We start from the raw sequence: 12,806 nt of genomic DNA, 5'->3' as shown, positions 1-12,806 counted from the left end.
GGGCAAACATTACCCAGGAACAACCAGAAACATCTGTGTGCTATCAATATTATTCTCACACCAAATCCAAAATACAGCACTGCACCAGCGACTGAGAAGAAAATTCACTATCCCAGCTGAAGCAAGGACAGTTGGTTACATTACAAAGGAGGCAATAATCCTAGAGCACGGTGTTTCCATTACAAGAGTATCTACCTGCTACATTGAATCCCACGCAATTTGTTTTATGTTGCTGAGAGTGCTCCAAGATCTGAATTAATTTGCCATTGGTTTTGAGGGAAAAAAGATTGCTCATCAGCTACCAAAAAATCTTTTTATTCTTTTACATTTCTAATTTTACTTCAAAACATTAAATAGGAGGTCATGTATTTTTTTGCGAAGAATTTGTTTAAGAGATTCCTGTATTTAGTTTATAATTGTGTTTTTTCAAAGTCTAAGTAATATTTGCAATGGAAACATTGCAAAGCTAGTAGAAGTAATTCTAAACTCAGGGAATTCTGTGTAGGTAGGAGGGGAACTAAATCAGTCTCTATTTTGTTTTTTAACCTCTCTACAGCTTAAGGACTTACTGCAAGTTACAGAAGCCTTTTTTTTTCTACAAGAACTATTCCTTAGCCTACTGCGCTATCCTGTGTTTTGGAAAGTTCAGTTATCACATTTTTGTCTGCAACTGTTAAGCTTCTGTGAAGTGTGTTTAAATGTAATGGGAGAATGCTCATCTTTGATCTCTTTAATAGAGGACAACTTTGAGCTCTTGAAAGAGGTAAGAATTATTAGGGAAAAAAATAAAACAATTTTATTGAATTTAAATAATGTTCTGTTTAGTACAGTATTTAAATACATGGCATTCATCAGAATGTGACCTATGTTGTTTCAACAGCTTCTAATTTTTTTCAACCAATTGCAGGTTGAAGACCTTCACAAGGCAAAAATGTAACATATATACATTAACCTTTTAGTATGGAGTTGGTTTAAACAGAGCTGAAGTGGTTTGAACAACGTAACAAATTAAAATGTTGTAGTTATTCAGTTAAAATGCTATTTTTACACTATTTATTTTCATCATTGTGTGTACTGTGTTGCTGTGTGTGTATTTAGTATGTTTCATGAAGAAACTTGTTACAGTCTGGGTTGTTGCCCGTCTGTACTGTTCAATGGTACTGAAAAACAAGACTTGAACCCCTCTTTTTTTCCTTGTAGGTATTTCCAGTGGAACAGTGTATAATTGGGCTAGCACTTCTACTGCTGCAAATGCCAGAAAGTCAGCAAAAGTCTGTCTTGAGTCTAGGTAAAGTTTTTCTTGTGTAAGAGGAATCCATACTTCCAAGACAGACATTGTTTCTTCATGTTTATGAAAATAAGCCCTGCATTGACCTGAAGTTGGATTGGGCAGTGAAGTATCTTTTTGTATAGGCAGGATTTTTCCTGCTTTAAAAAGTAACTTTTGATCTGATGGTAATAAGGATGAATTTTCCTGCTACACTGACTTTCTGTGGATGTTACTGTATTCTGAGCTCCCTGCTCTCTTGGAGCTTATGTGTTTCATTTTTGAGTCAAAACCAGGATATTCTCAGCTGAGATTCATGCATCCTGAATGGTTCCTTTTGACAGATATCGAGAGCAGGCCTGACAGTCATGGCAATGTTTGACTGAGCTGTTGACTTAGAAGTTTTGATTAGTGGAGTTATTTCAGTAAAAGCAAAGGACAGTGCTACGTTCCGTTGTTTTTCTTGCTGCCATCAGGTACTTGGCTATAAACAACAGAAATGTGTGGGTCTCTTAAGCTGAATTGGAGTTTTACCAAAAAAGTGTTCTGCACTTCAGCTCTAGTATGCACATACTGTAATTCTGGGGACTGTTAATGCTGCTTGACCAGAGTGTTGCCTAAAAATGTTTGTGTCATGCCAAAAAGTACCAACTATGTTAGTTCTTTTTTCCCAAGTAATCTTTGTTTTTCCCCACCTTGTCTTAAATAGCCTACAAGGTCCTTTCCTGCTCAGAAACCCAGAACTTCTCAATCACAGTCCTTACTTTGGTGATGCCTGTGCTACAGATGCTATCTTCTACAACAGTTGGGGACTGCCTATCAGAGGATTATTCTGGAACTACCAGGCAGCAGCTGGCTGTAAATCTTTTAGAAATATTACAGGAAGAAGGTGTGAAGGATAAAAAGGAATTGGTAAAGTTATACAGTTTCTTCCTTCTTCTGGGGCAGGTACCAGATGCATAGGGTGTGGGGCCCCATACTGGTCCCTGGGGGACCCCACTTGTGACAGGCTGCCAGCCTGAGTAAAAGCCATTGACCAGCACCCTGAGTGTGGCCTGTGGGACACCTGCCTGCCCATCTCACAGATCACCCACCCAGGCTGTACCCTGACAGTGTGTCCAGGGGGGGCTGTGGGAAACGTGTCAAACGCTTTGCTGAAGTCCAGGTGAGGCACATCCGCTGCTCTCTCCATGTCAACAGAAGATGTTTTGTTGTAGAAGGTTGATCAGGTTACCTTGGCATGATTTGCCTTTGGTAAATCTGTGCTGGACTTCCCCAGTCACCACCGGCTTCATTTGGCTTGTAACAGTTTCTAGGAGGACTCGTTCCACCACTTTCTCAGGGACTGAAGCAAGCTGATGGGCCTGTAGTTTCCCGGGTCCTCTTCTGGGCCATTCCTGTAGATGGGTGTGACATCTACCCTCTTCCAGGCGTCAGGAATGCCCCCTGATCTCCACCACTTTTCAAAGATGACAGGCAGTGGCCTTGCAGCAGCGTCAGCAACTTCTGTTAACACCCTGGGGTGGATTCCCTGCGGGCCCATCCACTGATGTGGGCTGAGCCCTTGCAGAGGGCCACTGCTGGTGGGTCACCACGTGCACCGTGGTAGCTACTTGGTCCTGTGGTCTGGGGTCCAGCTACGCTGGTAGAGACACAGGCAAGGAAGGTCTTAAGAACCTCTGCTGTGTCAGCATTATTAGTAAATTGTTTCCCTGCCCTGCTCAGTAATGGGCCTGTGTCTTCCCTGTGCTTCTGCTTAACTGCTTAGGTATCCAAAGAACCCTTTCTTCTTCTTGATGTCTCTGGCCGATTTCAGGTTGTAGCAGAGCCTTAACCTTCCCGTCTACATCTCTGCATGCCCTAGCAAGGTTCTTGTAGTCCTCAGTGGGTGTATGGCTGCCTTTCCATAGCCAGTATGCTTCCTTTTTGCTTTCAAGCACATCCAAAAGCTATATTCAGTGGTTTTGTTTTTTTTTCCCCCAGTGATGTTAATAGGAAACGGTTATACTTGTAGTCCCAAGATTTTGAAAAATGTTAGGATGTGGCTAACCTGCACATTAACGCCCCCTGAAAAAACAAAACACCACACCACACCCCATAATAGTCTGATCTTGATTTCAAGTCCTACAATCTTGTAGGGGCTGGCAACTGAACAATGCAACTTACAGATCCTGAAGCTCTTCTTAGTCCACTGTATGTTTAAATGTCTTTATCAATAAATGGCATTTTCACAGTTATATCCAGAAGACGTTTTTGGTTTCAAGTGATCTTGCCAGCCAGAAAGACGGCATTATAGATTGCTGATTTTTTCACCTACAGTAGTTGAAAAGCATAAGTAGTGGAATGATCTGATTTTAATTTTATTCTTAAAAGGGCATCTAAAGTGCAGGGGCATTCTACCTTCCATTAGCCAAAATAAATTTGCATTGCATTGAACACATGATTAAAATAAAATTCTGCAGTTCTGTGGAGAACAGCTTTTGCCACTCGGAATCTCTTTTCTTGGTAATTTAAAGGTGAGTGGGCCCTGCCCTCTTGGAGTCTGAATTCCTTGTTTAATGTTTGTTTGGAGACTTTATCAAATACTTTCTTGACCTGTTTTTTATATAAATATTCTTCATTTAATTACTGCCTGCCAACTAATATCTTGATAATGGAAAGATTCGGAAAACATAGCATTTTCTAAGGAAACAATAAGTAGGAAACATGATTTTTCTTGGTTTAAGCTTTTTTGTTTTAATCAAAAACTTTGAACTTCCAAATGAACTTGCAGCAGCTTTAAGATATATATACTTTTACATAAATAAATCCCTGAGTTATGAGGATTCCTCATTTATATTTTACTACTTTTCTGCTTCTAAATGTTATTTTCCGTGACTGCATCTATAGAACATTTTGTTCTGAAAAGTGACATAGTTAAAAAATGTAAAGTCAGATTAACTAGAACTGTGGTGTTTTATTAAGTGAAGAGAATTTCCTTAAAGTAGATGATACTTACACTGTTGTGATGTACCTGTGTTGTGGTTTATCTCCTGCTGGCAACTAAGCACCACACAGCTGCTCACTCACATACCCCTGGATGGATGGGGGAGAGAACTGGAAGAGTAAAAGTGAAAAAAGTCATGGGTTGAGATAAAGCCAGTTTAATAGGGAAAGCAAAAGTCACACAAGCAAGCAAAGCAAAACAAGGAATTCATTCACCACTTCCCATGGGCAGGCAGGTACTCAGCCATCCCCAGGACAGCAGGGCTCCATCACACATAACAGTTACTTGGGAAGACAAATGCCCTTTCTCCTTCTTCGGCCAGCTTTATATGCTGAGCATGACATACGGTATGGAATATCCCTCTGGCCAGTTGGGGCCATCTGTTCCAGCCGTGTCCCCTCACAGCTTCTTGTGAAGCCACCCACCTACCTGCTGGTGTGAGGAGGAGAAAATGCGTTGGCTGTGTGTAAGCCCTGCTCAGCGATAGCCAAAACATCCTTGTGTTACCAACACTGTTGTGGTCACAAATGCAAAACATAGGCCTATACTAACTACTAAGAAGAAAATTAACTCTATCCCAGCAAAATCTGCCATTGTCAGAAACAGAAGCTTTTAACTTACTCCAGTGATATTGTGTCCATTTTAGTGAGGAAGTAGCACAGCTGTTAACAACAGGAACAGGAATGATGGATGCCAGATAAAGGGGGAACTCATGAATGGGGAGTTAGCAACCCATTTAAATATCCTTAGTGCAATAATTCATATAAAGAACTGTAAAGAAATGTATTGCAATTTATTCTTAACATTTATTGCATTAGGACCCTGAGAAAAAGATTTGTTTTGGGTGCCAGAACTGGATTAGTTAATGATTTTTCTTTTTTCTTTCATAGTACCTTATTTGTTTGAGAATTTTGTTTGTTTTACTTGTTCCCAGGTGTCCTGCAAACTTCTTTTCCCCATAAACAGCTCTTACAGCTCATTGTATACAACGTGGAAGATCATAGAGCTCATGAAAGAGAAATCTGCAGTTACTAACTGGTTATCTTCAGTGAAATCACTGCTGCCTGTTACCACTCAAGTCCCTGTCCATGTTTTTCTTGTACTGGCTTATCTACTGATCCAAGAAAATGGAAACACTCTTCGTGATGTACTCCAGGCCATTACAGAAATAGCCAAGACTGATTGTTCTCAGGTGAAAACTTACTGTTAGTAGATGTTTTTTACAGGAATTGGACTGCATTCTGTAGCCTGAGAGAGGCAAGGCTGCCACATCTTCATGGCCCCAGGTCCAACAAGTGCAAGACTCTGTCTGTATTCCCAGTAGGTACATACACATGCCATACATGCATACACTGTGTATTTGTGCTTATATGTATATAATGCATACACAGAATACTCACAAGAACACAGAGCAGCACCAGGGGCCCTATGCTGCTCCGCTTTCTGGCTGAGTAGGATGGAGGTCTGCTAGTAGGAATATGTGTACAATGTGTATATATATGTATGATAGGTACAGTATGGATCCCTCCAGCAGTGGAATACAGATGGTCAGTGTGCACAATAGGTGGTCTCTGGATCTGGACATACAAGCCCCTGAGGCTGCAGCTTCAGTGCAGTTGCTGGTGCAGACTGCCCCCCACCCTGCAGAGAGATGCAAACACGCACATGCACAGCCTCTTCCACAGCTGATGTCTGAGACTCCCCTGGACCCTGTGTAGGCAGCCCCCTCTGTGGTCTCACCTTCAGACAGACACATAGCGCACACACACATATAACCCGAGGCTGCCTGGAACTCACCTTTTATGCATCACAGTGAAATATGTATTGTGTCTCTGGTTTGGAGTATTTTTAAATTGTTTAGGCTTAGGAAAAATTACTGGCTTATTTGATGGTATTATCTTGTAAGTATGAAAATAACATAAGGAAGTTGAAAAGAGGCTACTAAACCATTTCTGATTTTTTGTGGCCTCATAGATTATTCTCTGTGTTCTTTTGTGCTTACTGGAAGACTGCCAGGTCCCTTGTGATAATCCATATTCTTGCTTAAAAATATATGCATAGTCTTTGTCTGCTTTCATGCTGCACCCAAGCCAGAATTACGCAGTATACTTATACTTACCTAAATAACTTGGAAGGAATGGGGATATCTAGAAACAGTAATAGGTAATTATTTTAGAGGCGTTATACAGAAACAGTCATGTGTTATTTATAAAATAAAAATATAGGGAAGGGAGAAGTGTTGCTTCAAATTTTATATGCTGTCATAAAGACAGGCTTCAGGGTTTTTTTAAACTGCTTTCTGTCTCAGGGTTACATGCTGCAACACAGATAAAAGAATAAATGTGTCCACAGGAAAAAATGAGAAAGTGTCAATGTCACAGCCAAACTGTAGACTACCTGTACTACAGTAGAATATATAGAAGTGCTGAGATACGGTGAGGGTCCCTTTTTCCCTTTCCCTTTCTTCTCTTTCTGTTTCACCTATATGACAGCTATCAATAAAATCACATATAGGCAGAGTAATGTTTCTGGAAAGATCCTATCCCTTAATTAAAAGTGTGTAAAGATGGGGAAGAAAATTCAATTTACTATTCTAGAGATGATAATGCTTGGTGAAAAGCAATGCATGAAATCTTAAGCCCTACCCAAAATAAGTTGTCTGCAGTAAATTAGTAGAGTATTTAAAAAACCTTGCTAAGTTTACAAATAATTACTGTGGTTGATTTTGCAGACACTGTTCTGGTTATACTTTATTTTTGTGTTTTCTTACCCTTTCCATGAGGAGAGCCTACAGAGGACTCCTCCCCCCCAGAGTAAATGCATTTGGATGGTGCAAGATTAGTGATAATATTAGGTCTGTGTTTAGCTGAGGCATTTTGGAGTAATGTTCTGAAACACTATGGAAGAAAATCCAAAACTTTTTAAAAGTCTGAGGAATGAAGAGTAATACATGGGCTTTTAGGCTGTCTTAAATCAAATCATTGCAAAGGCTGTACTGACACGTGATTTATGAAAGATTTAATACAGTCCTTCTAATCGGATGAATTTTCTTGTTGGGCAAAAACTGTTAGTTATTACACTCTGTGCAACCAGCTGTGCTGTAAGGAGAGGAAAGTAAATCATCTGACTGAGAGGTCACTGGTGAATAGTAGCACAAGATCTGTTACCATTATTAGAGGATTATGAGGCTCTAGAGGACATCCGTTCTTTTATGGCCTTTCAACTGCTGGAATAAAATACTGTGATGGTAAATGACACCCTTATGGGATATCCATCTGAAGATGTGTTATTTTGTGTTTTTGGGGGACTGGGAGTGCAGTAAAAAAATAAATAGGTAAAATACATTTTTATTTCAGTAAAAAACATGTTTAAGGATAAGTTGAACTGGATTTGGCTCTCTCAGGTGGTGCCTAATGATATTGTTCTGTGTCTGATTATGTGAGCTTTGGAGAGTAGCTGTAGGGAAACAATCATATTATAGTAAGATCTTGTGGACAGATTATTCATGGTTGAAGCTTCTTGGTTAAGATCCTGCTGGAGTACGTGAAACTCTTGAAAACTAGAGTACTGAATACTTTCAAAAACCTGCTCATTTCACTGCCTTGCTTACTGGAGAAGTAAATTGGTGCTACGTGCCTTCCAAAATTCAGCCCATTTCACAGAAATTAAACCCGGAACTTTGCAGTGACATTTGTTTCCTGCCTTTTGGTTGGCTTTTTGTGGGGGATCTGGAATGATCTCTTAGTTTTAAAATTAACTCAGAAGAACACAACAGCATAGGCATGCAAGCAAAGGAAGTGTGGTGGGAATATGTAAAGTGATACCCTGCATTTAGAACTTAAAATGCGGACAGCATATGTTAATATGTATTTGGATTATATTTTTTTGAAATGGGATTTTCTTTTTGAACATGGCTTTACTTATCTTGCTGTTTTCTGGCTGTCTCTTATTCTTTGTTCTAACACAAGGGCTGCATGAGGACAGTTTCTCTTCAGTGAAATGAGAGGAAATGTGAAGGAACAGAAGAGGAAGATTATCTTCCTCCCCTGCTATCTTCCCTTACCTTACGCTTTTGAAGAGTAACTTTCCTGTAGCTTAGAAAAAGGAAATCAGATCACCAAACTGCAGAGAGTGATAACAGTTCTCAGACCTATTTATTAAATAAAGGCACTTGGTCTTGCATTTTTAATCTTACTTTAAAAAGGAAAGTTATTGACATGCCTCTGCATAATTTTTTGAAGATGCAAATCAATTTTAAAAAACAAACCCCATAATCTTGAAACGCTTCGAGGTTACTGATGGCAAATGTGACCTAACTGGCACATCTTCAAGGAGCGTGGGGGATGCAGATGGCAGTGTTGCCAGGCAGCATGCCATTCCCTCTCTGGAGCTGCTTCCTGCCTAGTGGGAGCTAATGAATTGTTGTATCAGCTTTTTGCCCCTACCCCCCCCCCCCCCCCCCCCCCCCCCGCTTTGCTGTAGTAGAACATTTTGGGGTTTTTCTACTCTTAAAAATTCAATTTACAGTTCAAACCAAGTACACTTAAAGACCAATACCTATAGGGAAATAAGTAACTGGTCTTACAGTAGTACGTGCTTCGTCTTTTCCTGTACTGGATGTTAGTGTAGAAGTTACTATAGAATTTTCATTTAATACCTCTTCAGTGTAGAATAAACTTTGTAACTAGAAAATTAACGCAAAGGACTTGGAATGAACTTCACATCACAGCTGATGAAGACTAGGCCTGAGTAGAGTGGTTAAAGGGTTTGAATGTTTTATAACTAAGGATTATGAATATAATTTATTATAATATGTATTTGAACATCATTCAGTCTGATTGCCATATGTGTAGTCCAGTGCAGATACAACTGAGGTAAATGCAGGTAGTAGCTATTGAATAGAGAGCTAGCTTAAGACCAAATGGAGTCGCATTAAGACCCTGCCCCTGGAAAAAGGAAGAGGCGCTATGGGGAGAGATCAGAGGGAAGTTAGGTAAGGAGTTTCATCATTGTAATGACATATCTGACTACGCATTTTTATGTAGCCTTTTTGGCCAGCAGAGGGTAGACTAATGACAGCATTCGTCAGGGATGAGTATGGTTTAAAGAATTAATGAAATCTTATTGTCAGGGTTGAGAGTCTTCCAACCATGCTGCTGCATACAAAACTTTCTGGATAATACTGTTAGAAGGCATTTCTTCCCTGTTCACACATCATGTCAATAGTTGCATGGAAATTTTATGTATCTCAGTGGAGGAGCATGTGTGACCTTTCTGATAGTTTTGGGACTTAAAGTGGTGATGCACGTTGCTGTGTGTGTAATTAACTAACATAAATAATTAACATTAGTTAATGATTGCTCCCCTTCCTCCAGAGGTATGGAATATCCATTGCTTCCTTGTTGCCCTGCAACTTACCTTGTATCATTCAAACATTTAGGTAAATCAGGTGATGTATTTTTTTCTTAACACTCAAGGTACAACAGGTACCCAGAAATAAAACTGCCTCTATCAAGTCTCCTAGCCTCAAGGGGATTTTTTTTTTTTCTTCCTGTATTACTTAGTTTCTGTGCAAGATTTCTTTTCCTGAAAGCTTGATTTAACCCAAACAGGTTCTTGCTTTGAGGTCATTGAATCTTTGGTACGCAAGTCTTCTTTTGGGTTCCATTTCATTTAATCAGGAGGTCAATTTTAGTTTTCTTCCTGTGTACTGATGAACATAATTTTCTCTCGGGCAGTGCTGTTGTCCCTTTGACATGGGTGAAGTGGGGAGTATAACTGCATTCTGCATAGGTTAGTCTAAAATCATTACTGTTGGAGAGTGGAAAGGAAAGGTAGAGCAGCAAATTAAATCTCGTGTTATGAGTGAAGGTTTCATTTTTCTGTTTTTCAGTGTTAATGCAGAAATCTTATTACTGAATTTTGACTGGGACCAGAATTGATGTTAATCAAACTCTGCCATGTGCTCATGAGTTTGGAATGACATGCTCCCCCCACCTGCGTTTGTACTTCAAAGAATGTTATGATAGCAAGGACTATTCTTTATGAAGCAGGATTTATAAAATATCAATGAAAACATCAGTGTGCTTATCAGCATTGTTCTCACATCATAGCCAAAACACAGCACTTTACTAGCTGCTAAGAAGAAAATTGACTCCATCCCAGCTGAAACCAGTACAAAGTTTTTTACTTGTCATACAAGAGAAAATCTGAAAGAAACTAAGAACAATGAATTCGTTGCTTCTCGGGGTACGTTGCGTTCAGAGGTATCTTATTTCTTGTTAGATTTTAGTCTTTCTTCTGCAGGACTGTTTATTCTGGATGAGTTAATTTTTTAATGAGAGAGAATCAGATTGTAATTTCAGAGCAACTTGCAAAGAACCACCACTGTTCTGGTGTAAGTCGGGTTTACAGCCACTTGAACAGGAGGAGTGTTGCCCATCTCATAACCTACCTTGAATTGTTGCAAAGTTGGTGTGACTTTATACAGTTAATGGTAATTTAGAAACACATCAGAATTATCTCTGCCTACAACTGTCTGGGCTACTTTGGTCTGCTGAGACAAGGTTGTTTGGTTGGCCTGGGAAAGAATTGGTTAAGAATGTTGGTTGAGAATGTTCGTGCTGGAGAATATAATGTAAAACCTAATCTCGGTGGCTGACTCTTTCTTGAGGTCCATCAGTTTTACCCTTAGCTGTAAGGTAGTAATAGTGCTTATTATAGATTCAGCTTTTGGGAGTGAAGAAGCAAAACAAAAGACTGTAAAAAACCAAAGCTAGCAGTATACTTCAGGTCAGAAGCTAAATTTGTCACTTAGAGCTTTGCATATTCAGATGAGCTATTCTCACTGCCACCTTCAATGCTGATCTATGCTATAAGATATGCGCAGTTAGATAAACAAATAACCTCCACTTAATTATCTCTGAAATTCTGAAAGTTGATTGACATATTTTATTACACATTGGCTTTTGAAACTGACAGTTGAAGCCTCGATTCCTATGGAAGCATCTATACAGATTTCCAGTTGTCTGTTTGCATAAATCTAACAGTCTTGTGGTATGTGTAAGGCAGGATGCTTAATTAACCCACTTGTAATTTACATTTTCTATGTAAAAAAATAAGTAATTCATCTAATGGAAGAAGTCTTGCTCATACAGCTTTTATTTAGAAAACTGATCATTATGTGGTATAATTGGAGGATTGAATGTTCTCTTTGAAATATTGGTGCTTCTTAGGAAGTTTTTTAGCTTGACAGATCCTGCATCATCTCTGACTCTGATACCTTATTTCTATATTGCTCATCTGCCATTCATTTTTTATGTAAGAGGTGACTTAAAATAAATTAACCTGTACATGTTGTGCTTTCACCCCAGGGGGCAGCTGAGCCCCACAGAGCCACTCACTCCCCTCTGCTGGGATGGGGGAGAGAACTGGAAGAGTAAAAGTGAGAAAATATAGAGGAATGAAGCTGGGTTAATTAGCATTGATAACATACAGCTGTGGGCTGGCTTCGGGGGCTGTGGGTTGGCTGATGTAGATAAGGTGCAGGTGTGGCTGGTTCTGTTAAGTGATTGAGAGCAAATGGAAAGAGAGCAGCCAAGGAAGAAGCAAGAGAAGAGAGAGAGTGCCCTGGATGAGGAGGGGCTAGGAGAAGGCAGTAGAGGGACTGGCATGAAGAGTGTGTTGGTATGAGATGGTAAAACACCTTGCTGGCTAATTTTGAGAGTGCTGCGACAAGAAAACTATTGGGTTGAGATAAAGACAGTTTAATACGGAAAACAAAAGCTAAGTGCATAAGCAAAGCAAAATAGGGAATTCATTCACCACTTCCCTTGGGCAGGCAGGTGCTCAGCCATCTCCAGGAAAGCTGGGCTCCATCACGTGTAATGGTTACTTGGGAAGACAAACGCCATCACTCCAAATGTCTCCTCCCTTCCTCCTTCCGCCAGCTTTATATGCTGAGCATGACATTATACGGTATGGAATATCCCTCTGGCCAGTTGGAGCCAGCTGTCCCGCTGTGTCCCCTCACAGCCTCTTGTGTGTGCCCTGCCAACTTGCCAGCAGGGCAGCATGAGAAAGGGAGAAGGCCTTGACACTTCATGAATGCTGCTCAGCAATAGCTAAAACATCCTTGTGTTGAGGTTTTGGTCACACTGTTGTGGTCACAAATGCAAAACATAAGCCCATACTAGCTACTAAGCAGAAAATTAACTCTATCCCAGCCAAAACCAGTGTCCAGCAAAAGCTGGAAAACTGCCCAATTTATCTTCAGTCCAAAGGTCTGAAACAAAGGGGACGGAGGGTGCTAGCTAAGAAGATGCTTTTGTTTGGCATAAACAGGTGGGAAAAGAAGGCACTGTTGGACTGAAAGTGCTCCTGGGTGTGAATGTCTGCATAAATGAGGATTACCTTATATTCTCAGGACATTTTACTGGTTTTGCTTTGAAAGATTGACAGTAAAGCGAGTCCTCTGTTTAGGCAGGTGATGGAGTGATGATTACCTCTACAGATGGTAGACAACAACCTGGGGTAAGAGAGAGAGGGAGACTA

General features: G+C 40.1%; 1 protein-coding gene across 2 annotated transcripts in view; it reads left to right on the top strand.

Annotated features, from left to right (window-relative positions):
- FOCAD (focadhesin) overlaps positions 1 to 12,806 on the top strand; it is a 118,381-nt gene that overhangs the window by 30,469 nt on the left and 75,106 nt on the right. For both annotated transcript variants that reach the window (XM_040578933.1, XM_040578932.1), the window contains exons 9-12: positions 557 to 763; positions 1,201 to 1,288; positions 1,977 to 2,179; positions 5,188 to 5,445. In XM_040578933.1, the coding sequence (XP_040434867.1) occupies positions 557 to 763; positions 1,201 to 1,288; positions 1,977 to 2,179; positions 5,188 to 5,445 (756 nt within the window). The remainder of the gene's footprint in view (positions 1 to 556; positions 764 to 1,200; positions 1,289 to 1,976; positions 2,180 to 5,187; positions 5,446 to 12,806) is intronic.

Source organism: Falco naumanni, chromosome Z, assembly GCF_017639655.2.
Source record: "Falco naumanni isolate bFalNau1 chromosome Z, bFalNau1.pat, whole genome shotgun sequence".
In the NCBI taxonomy this organism is placed as follows: Eukaryota; Metazoa; Chordata; class Aves; order Falconiformes; family Falconidae; genus Falco; species Falco naumanni.
Note: the sequence above shows the minus strand (reverse complement) of the source record. Positions and strands in the feature narration are given on the sequence as shown.